Source organism: Rhincodon typus, chromosome 20 (assembly GCF_021869965.1).
Source record: "Rhincodon typus isolate 14 chromosome 20, sRhiTyp1.1, whole genome shotgun sequence".
Taxonomy (NCBI): Eukaryota; Metazoa; Chordata; class Chondrichthyes; order Orectolobiformes; family Rhincodontidae; genus Rhincodon; species Rhincodon typus.
Window position 1 is genome coordinate 39697403 of NC_063351.1, and position 13362 is coordinate 39710764.

The 13362-nt window shown below is 40.9% G+C and overlaps 1 protein-coding gene across 4 annotated transcripts in view; it reads right to left on the minus strand.

The window, feature by feature from the left end:
- The window catches only part of cfap43 (cilia and flagella associated protein 43), a 73702-nt gene that overhangs the window by 23689 nt on the left and 36651 nt on the right, over positions 1–13362 (minus strand). For all 4 annotated transcript variants that reach the window (XM_048608958.1, XM_048608962.1, XM_048608959.1 and 1 more), the window contains 6 exons: positions 11630–11796; positions 9021–9173; positions 8184–8314; positions 5006–5150; positions 3308–3463; positions 132–209 (listed from right to left, as the gene is read on the minus strand). In XM_048608958.1, coding sequence (XP_048464915.1) covers positions 132–209; positions 3308–3463; positions 5006–5150; positions 8184–8314; positions 9021–9173; positions 11630–11796 — 830 coding nt within the window. The remainder of the gene's footprint in view (positions 1–131; positions 210–3307; positions 3464–5005; positions 5151–8183; positions 8315–9020; positions 9174–11629; positions 11797–13362) is intronic.

Genomic DNA, 13362 nt, shown 5'->3' on the forward strand with positions numbered 1-13362 from the left:
TCTCCAGCATCTGCAGTTCCTACTATCTCTAATAAACTTAGTTCCACTGAACAGTTTTATGAGGATGAGACACAAGGAATGAAATACTGGCTCTTGTATCAGAGCATTCAGTTTATTGGCAGGTTGCTCACCGTTGTACGAAGCTTTTTGATTCCTTGTTTTAGCTTAGCTTTGGCATCCATGTGCTTGCGATTGTCCTTTTCAACTGCCTGGAAAAAAAAACGATTTAACAATCTCATTATCAACTATTTCCAACCAGCATCAAAGAACATACACCAATAGCTTACAGTATCCTGGGATGTGCAGCATCCAAAGCTTGTGCAACAAAATGTGCTGTTTTTATGCCTCCACGGTATGGTAGTTTGTCACTAGTTATAGTAAACCAGAGACCTGGACAGAGAATCCAGGCGATGCAAGTTCAAATCCATGAGGGTTTTGTGTCCTTTATAAATAAACTCTCGCAATGAAATGTTGGTCTCATGATTGCCTTAAAAATGCAACTGGTTCATCAGACACTTAGGGAAGGTAACCTACTGTCCTTACCTGGACTGGTCCAGACTCTTTTGCAAACCAAAATAAAACTAATAAAATAAAATTAACCAGTAAACAGCCCCTTAAAGGAGCACTGTCAAAAAAAATTGTGAAAAGAATCTTAGTAAATTCAAATTAAAATCTGACTTTGAGCAGAGGTGAAGCATTTCATCCCTTGTCATTCCCATTGATTTCAGAAGGCCTCAGGTGTTCCAGTGAACACTGCATGGTATTGATCTAGGGCCACCTGAGTGCAGACATGACCATGGAAGAGAGGTAGCCAGTCAAGCCTAATAATCCTTTCTATGGCCTGGTACCTGCATCTGTTCATGCTCAGCTTGGGCAGTCCTAGAAGCAGACCCAAGACACCCACCTCCATGCTGGGCAGCCAAAGATTAGGAGCATAGACCTGAAGTGCAACCAAAAATTAAGAAACAGACCCTTCAGACAGCAGCTAGCGTAGAAGTCGGTGAACCTTTTAACCTCCTATTGCATGGGACTGGTACATTTACCACCATCTTTACCAAATTCTGCTGGTCACCCATGTAGAGAGCCTCACACTGGAGGTCCATGCCAACTCCAGAGGGAAGGATGGAATGCCACAGTGTGTGCAGACTGACTGAGGGTGAAGTAGAGGGTGTGTAGCAGCAGCCTGTACAGAAAACCTCAATGCCAAATAGAACAGGATGGATGGTCTTTCAATTAAATAGTTCAAATTCTGGGGCAGGGGTACAAAGGGAGATTTCGGGAACTGGGTTCATTATGAAATTCTATCTGAATGAGAGTCAGTTCAGATGGGAATTCACTACACACTCACATTGACTTGACACCCTATGTGCTGTCACAAAAAGCACCACAGTTTAAGGTTCTGGATGGCTTTGATTGTATTAGTAGTGGTGCAGATTCCTATGCAGTGGCTCTCTAATGACAGTCATTAGAGTAGATGGGAGAGATAGTCTGAGTTCCAGACCCCCAGCAATATGGTTGACTCTTAGCTGCCCTTTGAAACAGCCCAGCAAGGTCACTCTGTTGTACCAAACTCAGGGTAAATACATTTGGGCAATTAATGCTATTGATACCCAAATCCCAAGAAAAAACTGCAAAAATGAACAGTTAGCTCCAATTATTGCTTAAAGATGCTTTTCCATTTTTTTTTGTCACTTTTGTTCTTTCTGTCTTGGGAAGTGCAATTCTGCCAGTGATGATAACCAATATTGGGGTGTCTTAGTTATAAAGACCACATTTTTTATTTTCTGGGAAAATACTACTTTGAACAAAGGAGACTGAGAAGAAATGTTTGCAGTTTTAAACGTTATGTTTGCTAGAGCACATTGCGTGTCGTGTACAAAGTTGCCTTTCCCTGGAACAGGGAGAGCGAGGGTAGACCAGATGGACAGAAGGGGTTCTGAGCTAAAGGGAGACTGCCTGACAACTGCAATATTTTTATTGGCTGCTGATCAGGTGACTAAGTTTTGTGTGTGTGAGCAGTGCTGCAAGAAGCTCCTAGTCTGCAAACAGTAACCATCAAAAACCTCTCTCTCTCTCTCTCTTTCCCCTGTGTGGAGGTAACAGAAAATCTTTTTCTCTATAAACCACTTGCTGTTCAAATCTCCTGCTGAAGTTTGAAAGAGACCTTCAAAGATATTGAAAGAACTAATTCTCAACCAGAGAATGAAAGGCAGCATCAGTGTGCAAGCAGCCTCGTGGCGTCAACAAAGAACTGAAAGGAACTGGAAGCAATGGGAAGGAAACAACTCAAAGTATCCTAAATTCTGGATTGGTATGATTGGATTGTATACTTTTCCACGACTTTCTTTCTCCAACTTTAAAATCTATGTCTTGTCAATCTATATGTATCTTAGAATGAGAAGAGTTAACCTTGTATAGTTATAACTTAGGAATTCATATTTTCTAATTTCCATTGGTCAACGACAATTTGTATGTAATAAACAGAATTTTTTTTGTTAAGTACAGAAACCTGGTGGGTGATTTAACCTAATTTTGTCAGTCAGATAAATTGGGGATTTTGGTTAGTTCCATTCAATCTTTTCATATTACAATAGTATTTACGTTTCGAAAGTTCTTAGAATCATAGAATCCCTACAGTGCAGATAGAGGCCATACAGCCAATTGAGTCTGCACTAACCCTCCGAAGAGCATCCCACCCAGATCCATCCCCATCCTATTCCCATCACTTTACATTTACCATGGCTAATCAACCTAGCCTGCACATCATTTGAATAGGAAGGGTTTAGAGGGCTATAGGCCAAATGCTGTCAAATGGGACTAGATTAATTTAGGGTACCTGGTCGGCATGAATGAACTGGACTGAAGGACTCTATCTGAACTGAAGGGATTCAATGATTCTAAGCACTTTTGAAATGTAAATACAATTGTAACTTGATTGTGATTTTTTATATTGCTCCCCTGCAACTGAGGCAGATCCTCAGTTTGCACAACCCTTTGTGTTTGAAGTCTGGGGTCCATTCAACCCCAGTTAGTATTTTCCAGTGATAGCAATCTTGCCTGTCCTCCTACATTAAAACAAAGACACACCAGCACCAGACCCAGCCTGGTATATACCCTCTCAGATGCACCAGTTGCTGGGCCTCCCTGTACTGTACAGATTTCTGTGTCGCTTCTTTTTTTTTACTGAAGGTTTTAAAGTTTTCTTAAATATCAGAGTAGTTCAGATAATGAAGGCTTATTTGTTCTCCTACTTCACCAAATAGATAGATACAAGTTTTTTTTTTAAACTTCTCATCCAAGGACTTACTTCTGCCATCTTTGTTTCCAGCCAAGTTGATTCTGGGAATCTACTGTCATCCAGCTTTTGGTAGCTCTTGGAGCTGCTGACACTTGGCGTGCTGTAGGTGCCAGTGGAGTGTGTGGAGATTCCAGGCGAGAGATGGGAAATATCTGCTGCAACATCCTAAAGACCCATTTAGAAGAAAAAAGATTTAGAAGCTGTTGCATTCAAATGTACAATTTCTACTAGAAAAAATACATACAGTTCAAATAAGCATTGATATACAGTATTGTTCATTGTGTTCTGGTCCAATATCAGTGGGATAAGGAAATAGATTAGCAAGTGAGTTATCTTGTTGCTATATTTGGAGCATGCTGCATGTGAAAATTGGCTACCATATTCCCTATCTTATAACTGAGACTACACTTTAAAGTACTCCAATTCAACCTGAGGTTGTAGAAGATGTTACATAAATGCAGACTATTCCCTTTTTCTGATGTTCAGAGAACTTTCCAGCCAGCAAACTGCTTATTTGCACTCATAACCCTTGTTCCATACTTTAATCAATATAAGTAGTCATTTGGTAGTACAGAACTAGAGCATTGCAGAAAGAAAAGTACATTTTGTCAAAGCATTCCGCCTTGTATAATCAGATGAATTTTAAAGAATTACCAACCCAAAGGGGAACAACATTTTATACTGTATGAGTATCAGCTGGTTGGTTACTTTGCCTCTTAACCAATATGCCCAGGAGAACCCCACAAACAGAAAATGAATGAATGGGTAATTAATTTATTTTACATACTAGTGTTATTTGTCAAATTGTTAATCAAAGCACCACTTTTGCCCCTCCAAAGAGTGCTACAGGAGCTCCAATGTTCAATATTTCAGGCAGCTCACATTTGCTCTTGAGTGGAAACTGAGCTCATACACTGATCAGTCTTTGGAAAGTCAAGGGGAGTAACTTGGTGTACTCTGTAACAGGGAACAGGAACAGAAACCTATTTCATACTTGGTCATCAACTTCAAAGAATGGAAATCAGATGTTCAATGAAAAGCGCTGCTAGATTCTTACTATCAGCAAAGACCATATCAACTCAGGATAATAATTTAGATGTGGACCCTTCATCAGAGCCTGTTCCCTATGAAACCAGTGGCTGCATTTACCCGCTGGGTATGTTTTTAAAACTTCAATTTCTAACACCAGTGGGTTTTAAAAAACATTAAAACCACTGTTGAATATGACTGTCCTCCAATCACTTTCATTCCTCCCTAGCTCTGTGCCATCCTTCAACCTACAACTCTCTACACTCTCTGGCTCTGGTTTGTCATGCATTCCTAACGTTTATCATTCTCCTGGTGGCTGTGCCTTCAGTCATTTGGATTGTAAACTCTGCAAATCCCTCGAAACATCTCCACCTTTTTCTCTCTTCCTTTATGATGCTCTTTAAATCTAACCTCTTTGATCATCGCCTAACCTAATATTTACTTAAGTGGTACCAAATTTGGTTTAATTTAAGCTCCAGGTAAATGCGTTGGGAAATTATACTATTTTGAAGGATGCTATGTAAATTTAAATCTTTGTTTATGTTGATGTATGGTTCTGTCAGTGCTGAATATTCGGGTTGTAATGCAGATTGTAGTGTCTCAATGTAAATGATAGGCATCACAATGACAGTAACGATGGTGTTGCTGTGCCTTGTTAAACACTACACAATTCCTCACCAGCTTGTCCTTTGTGCTCTCTCTTTGCTGTTCCAACACTATCAGGGCTTTGTCTTCGGTCACACAGCTCTGATCCAGCATTGAGATCATTGAGCGATTGTAATCCAGCACTGCCTTGTTCCGTTCTGACCCTGCTGGGTCAAACCTAAACATATTAATCACCAGAACAGGGAGAAAGGAATGTCAGACTGAGAGATTATATTGATCGCTCCTCCCAGCCCCCAGCGCTGTTCCCTGAACACCCATACTCCTTCCCCTGACCCCACTACCCCAACACAACCCACACTACCCCTAACACCACTGTACTCAACCCTCCTCCACAACCCCACACCACTCCTCCGAATCTCTGTCCTGTTTTCCCTGAAAATTCTATATGCTTCTCCCCCTGAACCCTTCTACCGTGATCTCACAACCCATGCCCTATGATGTAGTCCCCAACCTTCCCCCACATTGCTCCCCACAAACTCAGAAGCTTGCCCAGGTTCAGATTGATGCCCAGCCAAGAGAACATTAATTTAAATGGAGGACAGGGTAAAAACTGTTTTCTGTAGCTGGAGACACCAGGGTAAGGCAGATTTACAAATAGCGAGAGTGTATTGAGTTGTGATATTGTATTAAGAGGAGCAGAAAACTGAAGCTGTTACATCAGGGAATCAATACAAAATTTCAAAACTGAGAATGGCATGGATATTGAGGATTTTGGAATCAAATCAAATTTGTTGATGATGCAAAGATACATTGAAATGTAAACTGTCAAGAAGATGCAAAGAGATCAAGAATTTAAGTATAAAGGCAAGGACATGGCAGATTAAGTATAATGTGAAGAACTGTGAAGTAATACACTTGGTATTTTTCTTTCCAATCTTTTTAAATGGCAAGTTTGGGAAATGTTGGCATTTGGAGGGACCTGGTGTCTTTGTCACAAAAACAATCACAGAAACACAGAAAGGCTCATGGAATACAAATAAGCCATCATGGCTATGCCAGCCAAGAAACAGCACTCCAGTCTAACGCCAGCCTCCAGATCTAGCTTCATAGACTTCTACTTTCCACCACCTCAAGTGTGCATATAAGACTTATTCTTAAACTGTTGAAGGTTTCTTCCTCTACCTCAACTGCCCTCTCAATGAAAAAGAAACTCAACTTCCTTCTAATTTTTGCACCAATTTCTTGAAACCTGGGAGGAGGAGGCAAGGAAATGTTGAGTGGACTAGACATATACTCCCTAGACTTCTGAAAAATGAGAGTAGACTTAATGAAACATGTCAAATTTTCAAGGGTTTCAATGGTGTAGGTGCTAGCAGGCTGTTTCTTCTGACTGTGGAGTCCAGATTTTTCATGGAAACAACAGGATTCCATGTCTTAGCCAAATGGTGTCAGAACTCTATGTTTGAGAGTGCCTCCCTATATCTGGCATCTACCATTTTTAGCAAGGTTGGAATGAGGATGCACTTAACAAACCCGTAAATTTGTGGCTCATTTATACAGTCATACAGCATGGAAACAGGCTATTCTGATTTCTCTCCACAGACTCTGCTAGTTTTTTGTCTACTAAAATAGAATGAGTTGTTAATGTGGGACAATGAATTCAAATGATTATAATAGGTTAACTGCTTGAAAGAATTTGAATGTATTGGATGGGTTTTTATCAATGAAAATATTTTAATATTTTAAATGTTTTGAATATAAAAAGCTTTACTAATAAATACCTAGAACTTTATTGTATTTCATCTAAGCGTGGCTCCTGAGATCTACACCTGGTGTATACTAGTTAAATTGACATGTATGATATAGGAGCAAAGAGTGATGTGTGGGAAGGAATGGGTTGACATGACATGAGTTGGAATAGGGGCTATAAAGGGCCATGGGCATGAGGGGGCATAGGTTGGCATGAAGGATATTAGGGGCCATAGTGTGGGGTATCTGTGGGACTGAAAGGGTGTAAGGATGAGGGCTGGAAGGCCTTACTGTTTCTAATATAACTGGGAAAATGTCCCATATTTCTGAGATGGCCATTTTAACTGGCCTACCTCAGCAGTCAACAACACCTGTCTCCTCAAAAAAAACCAAAATAACCGTGGATGCTGTAAATCAGAAACAGAAACAGAAGTTGCTGGAAAAGCTCAGCAGGTCTGGCAGCATCTGTGAAGAGAAATCAGAGTTAATGTTTCAGGTCTGGTGACCCTTCCTCACCGGGTACAGCTCCTAATAACCCCAACCCTCTGAGGAAAAATTTCTCTGAATGTTTGGATTTGTGCTTCAGTGAATGAGGGTCAATAGGAGTTGTGCTTGCCACTTCTCGAAACAGAGAGGAGACAGGTGTTGTTGAACGCTGAGGTAAGCTGGTCAAAACACCCATCTCGGAAATATGGGGCTTTTTTCCAGTTATGTTAAGTACTTATTTTGAGATTTTGGGCCAAACTTTTGATTCAAAGCCAGGTAAATTCCTGATTCCTCAAACCTGGCTCTGGAGAAATTTCTCTGAATATTTGGATTTTTGCTTGAGTCAGGTTTGAAAAGTTGGGAAATTACCTGGCTCTGAAACAAAAGTTTAGCCCAAAGCTTCAACATAGAGACTGAGCTGAGGAAATTTTTTTCCTTCAATAGGCTGTGAATCCTTGGAAGTTTCTAACCAGAGCCTGTAGATGCTCAGTAATTGAGTATATTCAAGACTGGTTTTGATATGTTTTTGAATTAAGAAATTAAGCGATATGAGGACATGCAAACCGACAGGGCTGAGGTAAAAGATCCTCAATGATCTTATTGAATCTGGTCTTTGCTAGTGTTTCTTCTCTGTATGGACCTACTTCAACCTACTTTACCTCACTTTATCACCCTACAGTTTGGTTCTTTTCTCCCTCACATACTTTGCTAGTTTCCTGTTAAATTCACAGAAACTGAAATTGCTGGAGAAACTCAGATGGTCTGGTAGCATCTGTGCAGAGAAAAAAGAATTAACATTTCGAGTCCAGAGTTTTTCTGGAAATTTCCGTTTTTGGATGTTTCAGATCTCCAGCATCCTCAGTTCTTTGTTTTATTTTGTCCTCCTTAAATTCATCTGTGAATCATAAATCAATTGCAGTATATATGCTTCTGTTAAACCCTATGATTTAATTGAATGATGGATCAAGCTCAAGGCACTGAATGGTATCCTCCAATTTTGTTGTGTGATGCTTACCTTTCGGTGTTACACACTATGGTACCATCTTGGATGCCAGTTGTAAGAACAGTTCGACAGTCCAATGACAATGTGATAGATTTGACTCCTCCCAACCGATAAGAGTGACACTGAGTTTCAAAGTGCAATCCCTGCGGATTGGAAACAGTCAGGATTTTATCTGCCATCTGTTTAGCTCCACTGCCAAGGTTCCAAGGAAGGCAGTTTTTCAACTTAAACTCAAACAAACAGATCCTCTGAAATTATCCATCAAAACTTTTTATGATTTTGAATACCTCTATTAAATCTTGCCTTAACTTTTCCGGTTTGTCCAATCTCTCCACAATAACTGAAGTCCCTATTTCCTGACACCATTCTGGTAAATCTCCACTATGTGCGCTCTAAAGTGCAGTCCCCAAATTAAGCTCAGTATTCTAGCTGAGGACTAATGAGTGTTTTATAATGATTTAATATAGCCTCAGTGTTTTTCATTCTGTTCCTAAAATAAGCAAGCCCGGGATGCCATATGCATTTTAACAACCTTTTCAATTTAACTTGCTTTGTGCACATAAAACCCAGTTCTTTCTGTTGGCATAAAAACATCTGTTCTCAGGTCTGCCTAATCTTGGATTCACATTAATTCAATAGACCAAACATTAATTCCAAGACTACAACTAGCTCAATGAAGCATGGAAGGAAATGGAATAGACGGAGGAGAGGTAGTTTTAACAATTAATCCAAAATTCATAATAGTTATTACGATGATGGTATTTTTGCTGATTTTTTCCAACAAGTCCTCCATATACAGACAATATCTGGTTGATGGATCCAAAGGCATCCCCTCAAACAGGTACTTACCAGGTTGTTGGCATCTCTTAACTGAATGAATCCATCCCTGGCCACAGATGCCAAGCACTGCTGATTTGCAGAGAGGTAGAGGAATCCTGGTCCTAGCTGGTGGCCTTCAACCTTAGCCTGAGTGATCAGGTTAAATGTATCACTGGACAGGCCCTAGTGGGAGAAAGAGAGAGAGTGAAACGGACAGATTGTTGAAAGAGCATTGAAGTATTAATCCAGATACAGTAGTAAGAGACTGAGTATATTAAGGACAGCCAGCATACAGTTTCAAAACCCAAACTGTGTTTGGCAAATTTTTTTTAATGTAACAAAGAAGTATGAAGAAGAGATCATGGTGGACATTGTATGCATGGGTTTTAAGGAAGTGGTTCACAAAATACCACATAAGAGGTTGGTTAACAAAATTGAGGCTCATGGAATAAGAAAATTAGTGTAACCTTGAATAAATTGTCTTTAAGGATAGAAGCATTAAGGAGGTTGTAGTAAATAGTTGTTTTTCACGCTGGACCATGGCAGACACTGGTATCCCCAAGGTCCAAAGTGCTAGGACCACCTTATCTTCCTTACATGTAAATGATTTTGATCTTGAAATACAAAGATAAATTTTAAAAATTGCCCATCATACCAAAGTTAGAGAAATGGCACATTGAGGTTGCCACAAGTTGACTGAAAAGACAGACAGTGGCAGATGTGTGAGATTTTGCATCTTGGCAGAAGGAACAGGGTGCGGTATTATGGACTTAATTAGAATTAGAATTAGAATATTAGAATATCCTTTATTGTGACATGTACGCAAGTGCAGAAGTATAGGTATACAGTGTAAAGTTTACAAAGTTGCCACGTTTGGCGCCAACTTAGGTACAAATCTTAGATACAAAAAGAGGAATAAAAAACATGGTCTAGTTCTACAGGCTGTGCAGTATTAGAAAGGGAGTTCATGTACATAAATCCTAGAAAGTAGCAAGATATATTGAGAGAGTGATATGAGATCTTGGGCTTCATAAATAGAGATACTGACAACAAAAGCAGGGAAGTTATGCTGGTTATAAAAGTCTGGTTGGGTCACAAAAATAATATACAAGATGTTGTAAAAGATTATGGCCATTTTAGATGAGGTAGAGTGTAGTGATTGGAACCAGGTTGACCTCAACGAGGTCATTGATTGAGGTTGTTAACCTGGGCCAATCAGGAAAGTCCTGGCTGACTAATATAACTAGGAGATGAGAATCTCCTCTGTTCAGGTGACTGACTCTGAGCTGGCTGGCCATAGCCAGTGTACCGTGCCCAAGTAAATAAAGGGTGACTTGGTGATGTGATACTGGCCTCTGTGCAGTTATTTCATAGGGCTACTGGGACAGAGCAGGAGATCAATTGGGACTACTGAATTGAGAACCCGCATGGATTTGACAGGCCAAATAGGCCTCCTTCTGTGTCATCCGTAATTAATTTATGAGACTGAGAGAAACAGGGGGAAATAAAACAGGCAGAAAAAGAAAGACAAAAGTGGAGAGAGACATAAAAGGAGACAGGGAGGCAGAGAGAGGGTGGGGACGGGTGAGGCTATTCATGGTGTAATTTTCCATGTGATCTCCAGTTCCTACAATCAGCAGGAGAAGGTTTAGACTTCTGGAGGCAGCTTCCCAATGACAGGCAAGGGATTTTGGGAGGCGGGGAAGGCAGGGGGATCAGGCAGGACCATATCTGAGACTTTTGCTGTATGCTTGCCTTGGTGGAGTGATAGCCATGAATAACCTTCAGAAGGGCTCACCCAACAGTAGAGCCCAGACTGCAAAAAATAATTTTTAATTGAAGATGTAAAAACTTCCTGGAGAGAAGTTGCCTCCCCCTTTGTTATCTAGCATTGCAGCCAGCTCCCTTTTAAAAGATGAAAGATCTCTGATCAGCCTTCCAGCTTTGCTCGGAAACCCTGTCTGCCAGCCAATTAAGAGGAACACATCTGAAAACGACAAGAAGAAACTGCAGAGGTAGGGGAAGGTGCTGGTGACAGGGTTGAGGGGGTCCATTCCCTGCTGTTGGGTAACTACAATATACAGTTTCAAGATAGGGAAAGAGAGAGAATATTGATCACTGGAAATATTATTGGGAAGCTTACTGACAGGGGAAGTGAGAGCATAGAGACAAAGAGAGACCAGAGTGTGGAGAGAGTGAAGAGAGAGGGTGAGAGCAGAGTGAGTGTAACAGCCAATAGCCTGTCTAACTGGAACTCATCAGATAAATCCTTTATAAAGCCAACCCAGAGACTCTTGTGGCATAACAGTAGTATTTCTACCTCTGAGCCAGTCGGCCAAGGTTCAAGACCCATCTGGGTCCGGAAGTGTGTATTAACATCTCTGAGCAGGTTGATTAGAAAATACCTATAAAGACACGAAGGGTGGGGTCTGCAGAACTATCTGTCCCAGGCTGGGACTAGCCTATGTATGCCACATCTAGAGGCTCTATTTTGGTGTTCCACAATAAACGATGTTCCTTGCCAGTTGGGCTTCTTGAGTTATTACAGACAGCGAGAGCAGAATGAGGGAGCAAGAGAGGGAGAGTGGAAAGAGAGAGATGGTGAAAGCAGAGAGAATGTGTATACATTTCGTAGGTACCCTGGTGATCTTGTATTTATAGATGGTCCTTGTCAGAGTGCAGTACCCATAGACGTGTTGGTCGGTGTTCAGGACTGCAGAGGTCAGAGGCAACTCGGTTTGACAGTGTTGTTTCCAAATAGCAACATCATTCATCATTCCACGGTGATCAACAGATATAGAAGAACCTGGAAAATAAATTAATATGCAGAGCTCATTCAGCACAAGTTGTCAAACATTGCATATTCCAAACACGAACCACAGTCCCAACTAACAGGTACAAGCCAATTACTGAATTTGTATAGAGCGATTAACTGGGCACTTACAGATCATCAACAACATTACTTGCATCTATATAACACCTTTAACATAATAAATGTGGGCTACAGTGCTTCACAAGAGCAGAATCAAACAATAAAATCTGATACCACAATACTGAAGGCAATACTAAAGCAGGTAACTAAAGCTCGTGTCTAAGACTTAAAATCTCTTAAAGGAAGTGAAAGGGGTTTAAGGAGGAGGTTGTTGAATATGTTGTTGAGTAAGGTTAAATCTCATGGGATCCAGGGAGAGCTAGCCAATTGGATACAAAATTGGCTTGACACTAGAAGATGGATGGTGGTGGGAGAAAGGTTGTTTTTTTAGACTGGATGCCTGTGACCAGCGGTGTGCCGCAGGGATCAGTGCTGGGTCCTCTGTTGTTCGTCATTTATATAAATAATTTGGATGAGAATTTAGGAGGTATGGTTAGTAAGTTTGTGGGTGACACCAAGATTGGTGGTATAGCGGACAGTGAAGAAGGCTATCTGGGAATGCAGCAAGATCTTGATCAACTGGGCCAGTGGGCTGAGGAATAGCAGATGGAGTTTAATTTAGATAAATGCAAGGTGTGGCATTTTGGTAAGGCAAACCAGGGCAGGATTTACACAGGTAAAACCCTAGGTAATGTTGTAGAACAAAGAAATCTAGGGGTACAGGTTCATAGCTCCTTGGAAATGGAGTCACAGGTAGACAGGGTAGTGAAGAAGGCTTTCAGCATGCTTCTTTCATCAGTCAGGAGAGGAGTTGGGACATCTTCTGGCAGCTGTACAACACATTTGTGAGGTCACATTTAGGGTACTGCGCGCAGTTCTGGTTGCTCTACTATGGAAAGGATATTATTAAACTAGAAAGAGTGCAGAAAAGATTTACTAGGATGCTATCTGGACTGGAAGGTTTGAATTATAAGGAGAGGCTGGATAGGCTGGGACATTTTTTTCCCCTGGAACATAGGAGGCTGAGGGGTGACCTTATAGAGGTCTATGAAATCACGAAAAGCACAGATAAGGTAGATAGCCAATGGCTTTTCTCCATGGTAGGGGAGTCTAAAACTAAATGGAATTGGTTTAAGGTGAGAGATACAAAAGGTCCAGAGGGGAATTTTTTTCACAGATGGTAGTGAGTGTTTGGAACGGGCTGCCAGAGGTAGTGGTTTAAATGAGTCCAATTTCATCATTTAAGAAACATTTAGACAAGTACGTGGCTGGGATAGATATGGAGGGACATGGGCCAAACACAGGCAAATGGGACTAATTTAAATTGCGAAAACTAGGCAGCATGGGCAAGTTGGGCAGAAGGGCCTGTTTCCATGCTGTAGACCTCTATGACTCTGTGAAATTGCAGAGCTCAGGACAGATAAATGTATTTTTCTGCTTCTTTTTCTATTTGTTTTCCCTAAACTGAATTGATGCCGTGGGCAACAATGTCATGCATTC